Source organism: Crassostrea angulata, chromosome 2 (genome assembly GCF_025612915.1).
Source record: "Crassostrea angulata isolate pt1a10 chromosome 2, ASM2561291v2, whole genome shotgun sequence".
Classification (NCBI taxonomy): domain Eukaryota; kingdom Metazoa; phylum Mollusca; class Bivalvia; order Ostreida; family Ostreidae; genus Magallana; species Magallana angulata.
The window spans coordinates 31,785,286-31,797,546 of NC_069112.1; the positions used below are offsets into that span (position 1 = coordinate 31,785,286).

A 12,261-nucleotide genomic window follows, 5' to 3' on the forward strand; every position below is an offset into this window, starting at 1 on the left:
ATTCTTTTGATTTCTAATTGAATTGCATTATTCATTTGCATTCACATATAGGATAAGCATGTCACTAAGCAACACTTATAAGGCATTTAGTTTCAGTACAAACCTAATTAAGAGCAAACAATTTTAAGAACCGCCAGGACCAATTCAAACAATTCTGAGCCATGTATTTTATGAGAAACATCTTCTCACTTTTATTTTTCTGTATGTATGGAGTGCATTTGGAAGAGACCTTTTTTCGACAATATAAAGCTGAGCAGGAGTTTGTCAATAAGCAGGTGCTTGACAATGTACTATCAGAGGTCAACTGTCCCTCAATTATAAGGTGCACTGGTCTCTGTTGCCAGGTGGACTGCGGATGTTTCGGATTCAGCTCCATGGTTAACAAATGTCGCGTCCATGCCTTTTGTAGACTTGAGAGTACACTTGTTGACGATGCAGGGTGGGAGTACTACCGAACATGTACGTAACAATTTATTTAGGGAAATGTAAGAATATCAGCTTCGTGGATACAATAGTGTAAACAAAACCAGGTCATATTTTGGGTTTTTTTTAATTAAAATAAATGGTCAAGATTTTTTTTGGTATGAATATTTAATTTCAATTGTATGAAATGTGATCTGTTTTCTGATATGCCATCAAAAATCGTTTGAAATTATCTATATAAACGCGTTACAAATCATTTTTTTTGTAATCGACACTAATTGTTGTTCTTTGACAAAACCATTTCTTTTTAACTCGTTATCAATGATGCTAGTAAAAAATAAGTTTGTAAAAAGATAATGAGTTATGTTTCAATATATTCAATTCAATATAAACCATAAGTAGCAGTTGATATTTTAAGTGCACTTTAAACTTTAAATACTAGCTAATGTTTTGGAGCAGTTAGCTTTTGAATCTGAGGAAATGTGGGTTCTATATCTCCACGTTTATTAAAACATTTGATCTCTTTTTTATGGAATACATGTACAGACATTTTTCAAATAATATTTAAAATCAATTTGTTCATGTTGATGTTTTTCGTTTTATAATATTGATACGTATGTAATAGATATAATTATAGATACCCCTTTTTCCATGTACAGTCAGTATCAGCCCTCGATCATTATTATCTCTCGGGCCTTCGGCCCTCGGGCTTATATTGGAATTTTTGGCTGATACTGGCTGTGATATGGGAAATGGTATGAGTTATTCTCTATATATTCTTTGGTTGATATTTGTGTGCATCAAAGAATTTTAAATCATAAAAAAGAAACAGTTTATGAATGCGTTGCTGATGGAAAAATTGACAATAGATTCTAACGATTGATGGCCTGAACATAGAATACGTGATTTCATTAGGCCTTCTTAAAGAATTTTAATTGTCACATCAAGCGGATATCATTCCATGCACATTTCAAAACGATCAAACAACTTATTTATTATTTACTTTACTCCAATGTTATTTTTTTCCCAAGTGGGTTATAAAGATGTTGGTTGAGTTTTTACCAAAAACGCAGTAACCTATATTTTAAATGGTAAGAACAGTAGTGTTTATTGTTATGAATGAAGCGGGCAAATGGGGATTGTCTTGCGAATAATGAAAACATGTTTTGGGAAACCAATAGTTTTAAATATTTATACTCATTAGCGTCAACAATTTGCCTTTTTTTTGTTAAGACACTTAAAAAATATTCCCAGACCGATGGATACAAATGAAATAATTTATAAACGCAAACCACTGTAAAGTTATCAATATTAATCAAAATTGGCGACTATACTACTCCCTCTTTAGATCTTTTATTTTAAAAAAATATGAGTCTTGGGTTGTTTCTTCGATGTTTGATAAGCATTTTGATTTATCTAAAACTAATTTAAAGTTCATCTCGCTATCTAAATAAAACGCACGTGCACCCCACAAAACACACAAAAATTTGTGTTTGCATACCAAGTACTGTAAACCAACTTTAATTTGCATGCGAAAGATTTTCGCGAGGTTCGCGAGGGCCTCGTCGTCGCGAATATTTCTTGCCGCGAACTAGTCGCGAAAACGGGTCTTGATAAGCTTTGGTCGTGAAAACTAGTAGCTGCAAACTAGTTTTTTTGGAAGTAGTTGGGGTCTTGATAAGCTTTGGTCGTGAACAATAGTCGCCGCGAACCAGTAGTTGGCGAAATAAAGTTGTCGCGAATAAAATGTAGTTTGCAGTAACGACATAGGACAGAGTGGGTGTACAGGACACTGGCTGACAGCAAAGTCACACGATTTCAAATGTATTTAATTCTTTAATAAAAAAAACTACTATATCAATATCTGTAAGACTTTCAGTGTGTAAAATTTCTTGTCTCAAAATTAATCGAGATTACACTAAAAAACTTCAGGAGAACTACTATCAAATGACTTTGCACAGCATATATATCGCCGTGTTACTGACGCAAAGAAGATGAACATCATCAACATCCAAAATAAACGATTTAAATGTCTAATTATGATTTAAAAAAGGGCTTTCAAAAATGGTTAATCAAGCTTTTTATTGTTGTTTACATTTTACTCAGTCAGTTAAAAGAATAACATTTGCTTAAATGGTTATTATATGCATATAACGATCGAGTCATTAATTCATTTTACATTACGATTTTTTTGTTTCTATCTGCATCCGTACTGTTGTCTTAAATAGTCTTTAGGCGAAAGTTAAAATGAAAAAACGACACTTACTAAACTATTTAAAATATCTGCTGAATTTTTTTTTTGGAAAGCAGTTTAAAGTCACAAATTGCTTAGTACATACACTTTAAGTTATTTTCAAATTCGTGTTATAATCAATCTGATTAAAATAAGATCTTTGATCCGCTCTGACAAATTCGATGTCGCTTCTTTGTGTAGCGACATCGAATTTGTCAGAGCGGATCAAAGATCTTATTTTAATCAGATTGGTGTTATAATTTGTAGCGTGGATAGACTTCATGAATTCACAGTACTGGGTTGGTAAGGATCTTGTAACGTGGCACGGAGCAGAAGTGAGTGATTCATTTGTTTACATGTACGCTTATTCTTCTTTGTGTCTTCAAACAAAAAACAAAACACCAGTTTTTGCATGACTTCCCAGACACCTGCTATTACACGTACGTCAAAGTTACCACGTGATTTTAATTTGTGAAACTGTTTTTTATTTCTTTTCGAAAACACCGATAGAATAAACTTTAAATGTATTCTACAACATTTCAAATTAAAATCTATTATTATTACGAATACATACGAAGACGTTTTTTCTTGTGTTTCTTTAAAAGTTTAATCTATATATACTCTGAATGATTTCAGAGCGACATAAATACTTTAATTTTTCGGTTCTCTCTGTCTAAGCAATCCTAAAAAACGTAACAGGATATGTAGTAAGTTATTTGAATTCGTATTTTGTTGGGGTTTTATTCCAGGTAATATGCAGAAACATCGGCGCCAACTTAGCAGAGATTGAATCACCGGAAGAAGATAATTTCATTCATAGCCTCGTTTCCCATTTGAAAGGTAAAACATACTTTGTATTTCTGTTTCTCTCACTTTTAGCATGATACGTTGGTTTCATAAACATTTCCGTACATCAATAGTCGTCACAGCTACGATAATACATAATCCAATAATTACTGCACTACAAATACAGAATGTTGAATCTTCGATTAATTTTGATTTTGTGAATGAAATCGGCATCTATATCCCCGATAATTTGTGCTTCGTGAAGCATTACGAAGCCATGATATTATGTTTGTCATTTTCAAATAATTTAATTCTGGTTGTAACGCGATTTCTGATTGGCTAGAAAATTGTTTTATATCGAATAAAGAATGTGGCCTACGTCACAGTTAAACTAACGTCAAAAACGTATTAATCCCCATAACGTTACGTTTGACGTTTGTACAATATTATGTCATTTTAAAGGGCAAATGACTATTTTTATCATTTTATCTACAACTTGTTACAAAAATTAAATTATATACAAGAAATTCAATACAGTGGGGCCTCAGATATCCGGACGCCAGATAACAGGACCCTTCAGTTACGGACGATTTTATTTGGGAACATTTTTTTTAATACGTTATTTTGTCTCATTTATCCGGAATTCCGCGTTCCGGATCCAGACGGTCTGTTTTTACCACAAAACACTGATTTACTACTAATCTTGCTTCATTTAACCGGACAGTAAAATTTGATGATACCCTACTCAGTACATAAGATTACCCCTGTCAATTAAGTTTCACACCTTTTTTACGCGCTAGACTCTCATAAGTAGCTTGTATAAACACACTGACTTCCAAAATCACTTTCAAAAATTGGAAAATTGCGAACAACAGTGTATCACACACATATCACACTTGGACACAAAGAATTTAGCTAGATTCGGTTGTAATTATTGTCCGGTTAATATTTCATGACAAAATAATAAAATAAAGCAGAGTTCTTTATATCTAAAAGCGTTCATATCAAAAGACAACTCTAGCATGTGTTGCTAAATGGTATGAAAGGCAAAAAAAACTAGTATCAACACTGGGAGCCATCGTATACAAATACATTATCATTCATGACAACAATAGACACATTTCAGATGTCCGGATACTTCACCTATCCGGACGATTGGACTTGGGAACGAAAGCGTCCGGATAACTGAGGCTCCACTGTATTTGTTAGTTTTTTACGATATAAAATGGTTTGGGGCAGCTTCGCGGTATATAAAACGTAAACTGCCTAAAAACCATTTCATATCGTATAAAACTAATAAATATTGAATGCATTCCTTAAATATAGAAGACATCTGGTTGGGTGCGACGGACATCGCCGAGGAAGGCACGTGGTTGTCGGCGGAGAAAAACACGACGCTCACATATGTGAATTGGTATCCAGGGCAACCGAACAACTACGGCGGTAACCAGAATTGCCTCTGTCTTTACGAACCTTACCCGTATGATCACGCGTGGTGTGACGACGTGTGCAGTATGCTGCACCAGTTTGTGTGTGAGAGGAAGGCGTTTTGAGACTATTACTTCGTATATGGATGGTATGGGATAGGATAGGATAGGATACGATATGATAGGATAGAGCTATTTTGCAGGATATGATGCAGGATACAGGATAAAGGATATGATAGGATTGTTTTGTCAACTTTCACGATAGCAGAACTGTACTTCGTTTAGAAGATGCAAATAAATAAAGAATTAATGAAAAATATAACTTTCATAAAATTTAATTTTTCATGGAGGCTGTCTGCAACCTCCCCCACCCCTCCACCCCCCAACCCCCGCACACACACACACACAGACACGCACCTGCGAGTGATAGATATTTGAATATATGAATGGTTTTAAATCAAAATAGGAGAGTTTTCCTCGAAAATTGGGTCATCTACAATAAATGATTTGGTTTTACTGTGGAATCAATAAATTTCAGGGGGGTTCAATTTTTGCTGAGTTCGTGGGTATCTGTCAGCCAAATCAACATCCTCTGCGAAATAATTAATTAGTGTAATAAAGTCATATCTTCTTTAGTAAGTATTAAAAATTACACAAAATTACGTCCCCATGAACCTATAAAATTTCAACAATCCCCAAAAATTAGCCACCACGAATTTTATTGAGTCCATATTAATTTTTTTTATGAATCAGCAGTAGCTATCAAACATTGTTTTTTCCAAGTGTTATATTTCACATGTTCTTTATTTAATAAATCTCTGGTATCTTTGTTAACTTTTTTTTCTCGTACAAATGAACAACAATGTTCGCCATATGTCTCAATATCCAACGCTTAATTCATATCGTTTAACACATAAAAAAACCCAATGGATTAGTAATAAATATATCAGCGAGTAAAAAAGCAATGTGCTTTGTATAAGACTTTCATAATGATAATAATAAAATGACACCATTTACAAAGGAAAATATAGCAATCAGTATGATAATTCAATTTGAGGTCAAATTGAACACAATATCTTGTAATCCTACGATTATAAAAAGAAAACTAGACACGATCTCGTTGCGAGCAACGAGGAGGTCTTCCGTGCGATTTTTTGAAGGTTATATGACCTTGACTTTGATATTTGACCCTTTATCTCCTTATTGGGACAACAGCAAAAAAATTGATGGTTGAATTTTGTTAGGAACATCATTCTCAGCATTCTATACTGATTTTCAAAATGATGCTTTTTAAAATATTTGTTCTGTTTGAGGTATGTTATCAAAGTTTTGTACTTCTGGCCCCTTAAAACCCATTAAAAACCCCTTAAATACGGAACACATGATAAAATAATTATAATATATTGTTAAATAAATGTGAGATGAACATTATTGCTTCCTTAACATATAACAAAATATTTTTCAGTAAAGTGCTATGGAAGAAAGACTTTAGAGCCCTTTTTGCCCCTAAATTGAACAGCCAGCCCCTTTTTCTTGTTATCATACGAAAGTTCTTTTGATATTAATCATATTTTGTTCAACAAGTGTTTAGAAATTCTTTGCCGTGTTTGAGCTATCTGGGATAGGACGTTTTAGGGGCCGACCCCTAATCTCCTTATTGGGGCCAGATAACGAAAATTTTATGATTGAATATTGTTTAAAACATCATTCTAAGCATCTTTTATTCTATATCGCTTTTCAAAATATTTGTCCTTTTTTAGATATATTCGATCGAAGTTTTGGACTTTTGGCCCCTTAAAACCCCTAATTACGTAACGCATAATAAATTTTTTATACTGTATAGTTTTATTAGTGAAAGATGAACATTTTTGCTTCTTAAACATATTACAAAATATTTCTCATTAAAGTGCTATGGAAGAAAGACTTTAGAGCCCTTTTGGCCCCTAAATTGGAGGGCCAGCCCCTTTTTCTTGACATCAAACGAAAGTTCTTTTGATATTAATCATATTTTGTTCAACAAGTGTTTAGAAATTCTTTGCCGTTTTAGAGCTATCTGGGATAGGACATTTTAGGGGCCGACCCCTAATCTCCTTATTGGGGCCAGATAACGAAACTTTTATGATTGAATATTGTTTAAAACATCATTCTAAGCATCTTTTATTCTATATTGCTTTTCAAAATATTTGTCCTTTTTGAGGTATATTCGATCGAAGTTTGCACTTTTGGCCCCTTGAAACCCCTAATTACGTAATGCATAATAAAAAATTTATAATGTATAGTTTTATTAGTGAAAGATGAACATTTTTGCTTCTTAAACATATTATAAAATATTTCTCAGTGGAGTGCTATGGAAGAAAGACTTTAGAGCCCTTTTGGCCCCTAATTTGAGGGACCAGCCCCTTTTTCTTGTTATCAAACGAAAGTTCTTTTGATATTAAACATATTTTGTACAACAAGTGTTTAGAAATTCTTTGCCGTTTTTAAGCTATCTGGGATATGACATTTTAGGGGCCGACCCCTAATCTCCTTATTGGGGCCAGATAACGAAAATTTTATGATTGAATATTGTTTAAAACATCATTCTAAGCATCTTTTATTCTATATTGTTTTTAAAAATATTTGTCCTTCTTGAGATATATTCGATCGAAATTTTGGACTTTTGGCCCCTTAAAACCCCTAATTACGTAACGCATAATAAAAAATTTATATTGTATAGTTTTATTAGTAAAAGATAAACATTTTTGCTTTTTAAACATATTACAAAATATTTCTCAGTAAAGTGCTATGGGAGAAAGACTTTAGAGCCCTTTTGGCCCCTAATTTGAGGGACCAGCCCCTTTTTCTTGTTATCAAACGGAAGATCTTGTTAATATAACTTTTATTTGCTCTAAATGTTATGGTAAAATATTTTCAGGAAAGGAGATAAAGAACGAAAACCATTAAAAATGACGTCGTTTTTTTAAACTCGATTTTCGGGTCCAGGCGAGCTTCGACGCCTTTGAAGCCAGACAACCACAAATGCCTTTAAACACATCTACAATCTTTTGTCTACAATTCCTGAAAATTTAAATTCAATATCTTTTTTCGTTTAGGAGGAGATAGCAGGACAAAATGACCCTCTAAAAATCACTAAAACGTCAATATCTCCCGAACGGAAATGACGTCATTAAAATAAAAAATTATATATAAGGTTTTTATCAATATCTACAAGATCTGAAATTTTCATGAAAATCGGTCAAGTCGTTTTCAAAAAATCGCTTGTACAAAAAAGCGTAAGAAAAAAAAAAAAAAAGGGAAAAAGAAACAAAGCAATAACAATAAGGTCTTCCGTTGGAAACGGAAGACCTTAATTAAGTAATGGTTGCACCAAAAATAGACAATAGCTAGACTAAAAATATGTGAATCAGATCAAAGCATTCACTTACTTTCTTTTTCTTTTTTTTTCAATTTGAATAATTTCTATTCTTAAAAGAAAATCGGTGGTGCAACACGCTTATTTAAGCAAATATTATGTATAATTACCAAATTATTGCATTATTTCTGTTTCATCTTTGCTAGCTAAGAGTTTCCGATCGTATTCTACGATGTCTCCACAAACTTTAATAAAAGCTGAATGAATCGTAAAACGTCGGTTGACTTATTAGATGGTAGTATTTATTATTCAGAGGATTCATCAAAGAAAAAAATCCAATAAAATGCTTCCATGATCAAAATAGCAAGGATTGTTGGGCCAAACTGTGTGTATGGGAAAGAGAAAAAAACAACGTTTAACCAAATTCAAGACACATAAATTCAGTAGATTCTTAAAGAGTGCCCCTTTCTGCTACGCACATCTAATAGCTTCAACAGTTTTATCGGGTCGTCATGTCGGTAATATTAATGGCAATGTCAAAGCAATCGTTTAAATAAATGATGAAAAAACGCCTGTTTCAAAAAGAGGTTTTATGTGTCTATGTAAAGAAACAATGTGTTTTTATGCATATATCAAAGCAAATAAAGTGACTTTGAAAAGTAGTTTTATAGCAAAGTTTATGTTGCTCAAAGAAGCGATATCACAGTCTCTTGAATACTGAATCCGCGGCCCATAGTACAACTTTAAAAAGATCCAAAGTTATTTTTACAATAAATAATTAAAATACTCTATAGTTGTTACATTAACATCATAAAATCGCATGAATACCCCACTTCTTATTAGAGTTAGTTTTACATCAATCGCATTGAATACATTACTTCTAATTAAAACTCCATAATTAAAAATATATAACGTAATTAACGCCATAAAATACTATTTGATTTTCCCTCCAAAATTTTCAGTTGTAGAGCCCCATCTGGCGTTGAATTGATTTTAACGCATTCCCTTTGTTATGCGAAAGGTAACTGGATTCCCGCGCCACTATCGGGACAGCCAAAATGGCTGCCTTCCTATTTTTATCGTCGTCTTCGTCATTTTGGTTTTCTTCTTCTCCTTTCTGGTCACGTGATGCTGTTTTCGTCTGCCGAGCTTTGGGGCGTATTCTCGGGGTCGGAGGCCGGTCGGTGTGAAACACGACGAATATTCCTCCGCAGGCCCGAGTGCATGGCGTGACCAAACAGTCAAAGAGGTACTTGAAGCAGCCTTTAAAGCACGTGCCGCAGCATATATATACGTTCTTGTTGATCGGCGTAAGGCACCACACGTGTTCGAATGCAGTCAGGGCGAAGCCACACCCCCACCATATGGCGATGAAGGGAGCGAGAAAAAACGTGAGGAGTTTGTAGCAGCAGTCATTGAAACACGTGTAGCACTCTTGCGAACATAACCAGATCAACTCGAGACTCTTTAGAGCTGGTGCCTCTTCGAAGACATCGTGAAACTTGACCTGAAAAGGGGACAGCAAATAAAGAAAATAAGCTAGGTGAGGGCAAATACAAAATTATCAGACGTCACGACGTGTAGGTAATTTTACGACAATGGTTACGACATGTTCTACATGTATGTCAATTTACGGCAAATGTAAACAAGCAGTCTGTTTTAAAAGCCTTGGAGCTATCTCCGACATTAGTAAACTGAAGTCATTTATACTACATGACAGGGTTTAAAGTTCAATATAATGTTCAAACTACTTGTGTGTAAATTCAGTTACAGGCAAATGCACGCGTACGTTTTTTTACAAAGACAATATGCAAGGGACGATTAAGACCAAATATATTACAAGTTTGGAAAGAAATGCTGATTTACCCTGGACGGTTTACATGAATCTGCATGAATCCCAAGAAATATTGAATAACTGTCACAATATAAGGCTTAAAAAATAAGCAAAAATTCTAAGCAGATATTTTACCTAGCATTTTGAATTGAAGTAAAGATAGCAGTAATTGTCAATAAAATGTTATGTTGTAAATTCTTTAATATCTAAATGGTGTGTACATGTACATACAGATAACGGTCGATTTATCGTGTTATTTTACGCTTACCAGATAAAGAATTCAGAACATGATGAAATGAGTTTAAGTGTAATATAAAACGAGGAATGAACATTTCAATTAATATATTGAAACCATGGCTGGACCGGGATTCGAACCCGGGATCCCTACCATTCTAGTCGTCGAGAGCCCCAACTTCTACATTCCTCCCTCCTTTAATCATCTTAGCCTCGAATCCCTCAGGCTCTTACCCTGACAGTGGTTCAACTGTCAATTCCAGGGGTTTGTAAAGGCACCAAAATTTAATAGGAAATGGGCATATTGATCAATTGAAAACATATGGCTGGAGTTTGATTCGAACCCGGAACCCTTGCAACTTTAGTCAGAAGCTTTATCAATGAACTACCCAGGCCGATATCCACGGTCCATATAGCCCCACCTACTTTGATATACAAAGTCACAGGTTATCTGCCCTTTACGACGAACACTTTAATTAAAGTAAGTATTAATCTAACTTTGGAGCAAAACCAATGATACATTTTTTAGGCATTTAGAATGACCTATTTATAAGTATCATTATTTTATCTTTTTTCCGTTGTATAACAAAATTGAAAAGTGTCTAATAAGACAGTGATAGTGTGTGTATAAAAGTGGGTGGGGCGGGGGATAATTAAAGCCAAATTTTATCATGAACTGATTTTTTATTTAGGCTAGCATTTTACGGTTCTGTAATTCAATAAGGCATTAAAAGAAACGTTAAGATTGTAGAAAATATTGTATTATTCAAGAAGCTAAGATGCATGCACATGTAAGTTACAGACCGCACTTCTTGTCACTTGTGAATTATTTAAACGAAAAAATATCGATCCACACCAGAGTGGTAATTTGAACTGATTTATCAGTTCAGCAGTCATCTATTAAATTCGCGTGTATAGATGTTAGGTTTTGTTTATCAACAGAGCATGCAGCCATGCTAGTACATGTAGATTGTAACAATATCAGGCACGAATCTTTTTTCTTTTTTTAAGGAAGAAAAAAACCGACAATCGCAAGGAAAATTGGTACCCCCTCTCCTCGCCCTCGCCACCTGCTGCTAGTTGCCTGCTTACACCTATGATTCTTCACATCTTCACTTGAAAACAGTGTCAATTTGTGGATTGTTAGAACAATAGATCCGTGCCAATAAATAATGTTATTTAAAACAACAAATCTTAGGTCCGCGCCTATTTTGGCATGCATACCTTGAGGTGTTGGTTCAGTTTGTTTGGGTCCCTGTCCTCTGCCTGCTCGTTTGGATGTACCCGTCTCGGCATTCTGGGATAGGATGATAAATAACGGAGGGAATCCTATTAGATCCGTCAAAAAATATTACATTTCTAATACTTTCTCAATACGACAAAAATATCATCACATATCACGACTTAACATTCTGATCCGAGGCGCTTAATTATCCAACGTAATCCATAATTAATTTCTCTGACTTCAGTCAAAAAGAAAACAACATGCAATAAAGAAAAGTGTGTATCCTTAATGAAATGGCGTGAATGGTTCACCCACAGAAAAAGGAAGTCGCCAGGTAGTCACTTCTGCAAAGGTTTCTCCTCAAATTATACACAACAAACAAAAGGCGCTTGTAATAAAACTGTTAGATAGCGGTCGGCGTGTACTTGGGCCTGTGCAATCGTCTACAATTTATGACCAGACCCTTATACCGTGTTTCAACAAAAAAAAAAGAGTGAGAAATCGAATCTAAAAACAGACGACACGGAAAGGCATGATGTAAGTAAATTGAGGCCGTACAAGTTTAGTGATCGGTTTATTGTTTGTTAAGGAGCCTTTAAGAATGTGAATTTGGTTGCTCGGTTGTTTGATTTTTTTTTCTTCTACAAGTTTGAAATCAGTATAATTGGCATCCCCCTCAAGCCACATAGAAATATTTGGAAAAAAACCAGTGCCTTTTATTTTTTAAGTTTAGATTAGATATAAAAC

At 34.3% G+C, this 12,261-nt stretch overlaps 2 protein-coding genes across 2 annotated transcripts; one reads left to right on the forward strand and one right to left on the reverse strand.

Moving 5' to 3' along the window:
• Window positions 1-161: 161 nt before the first annotated feature.
• Window positions 162-5,167, forward strand: LOC128170581 (perlucin-like). The gene is made up of 4 exons (XM_052836355.1): window positions 162-459; window positions 2,924-2,991; window positions 3,406-3,496; window positions 4,769-5,167. Exons 1-4 carry the CDS (start codon window positions 162-164, stop codon window positions 4,993-4,995), a joined length of 684 nt encoding a protein of 227 aa, XP_052692315.1. The 3' UTR covers window positions 4,996-5,167.
• A 3,629-nt stretch (window positions 5,168-8,796) lies between these two features.
• LOC128172250 (caveolin-2-like) lies at window positions 8,797-12,033 on the reverse strand. Its single transcript, XM_052838044.1, has 2 exons — window positions 11,514-12,033; window positions 8,797-9,728 (listed from the first exon to the last, which is right to left on the reverse strand). Exons 1-2 carry the CDS (start codon window positions 11,583-11,585, stop codon window positions 9,180-9,182), a joined length of 621 nt encoding a protein of 206 aa, XP_052694004.1. The 5' UTR covers window positions 11,586-12,033; the 3' UTR covers window positions 8,797-9,179.
• Between the last annotated feature and the right edge of the window lie 228 nt (window positions 12,034-12,261).

Bases quoted from the DNA above. Each gene is read 5' to 3' on its own strand.
- LOC128170581 (XM_052836355.1), top strand. From the start codon at position 162: ATGTATTTTATGAGAAACATCTTCTCACTTTTATTTTTCTGTATGTAT. The intron at 460-2,923 runs GTACGTAACAAT...TATAATTTGTAG, and splicing joins GTGGGAGTACTACCGAACAT to CGTGGATAGACTTCATGAAT. The intron at 2,992-3,405 runs GTGAGTGATTCA...GTTTTATTCCAG, and splicing joins TAACGTGGCACGGAGCAGAA to GTAATATGCAGAAACATCGG.
- LOC128172250 (XM_052838044.1), bottom strand. From the start codon at position 11,585: ATGCCGAGACGGGTACATCCAAACGAGCAGGCAGAGGACAGGGACCCA. The intron at 9,729-11,513 runs GTATGCATGCCA...TCCCCTTTTCAG, and splicing joins AACTGAACCAACACCTCAAG to GTCAAGTTTCACGATGTCTT.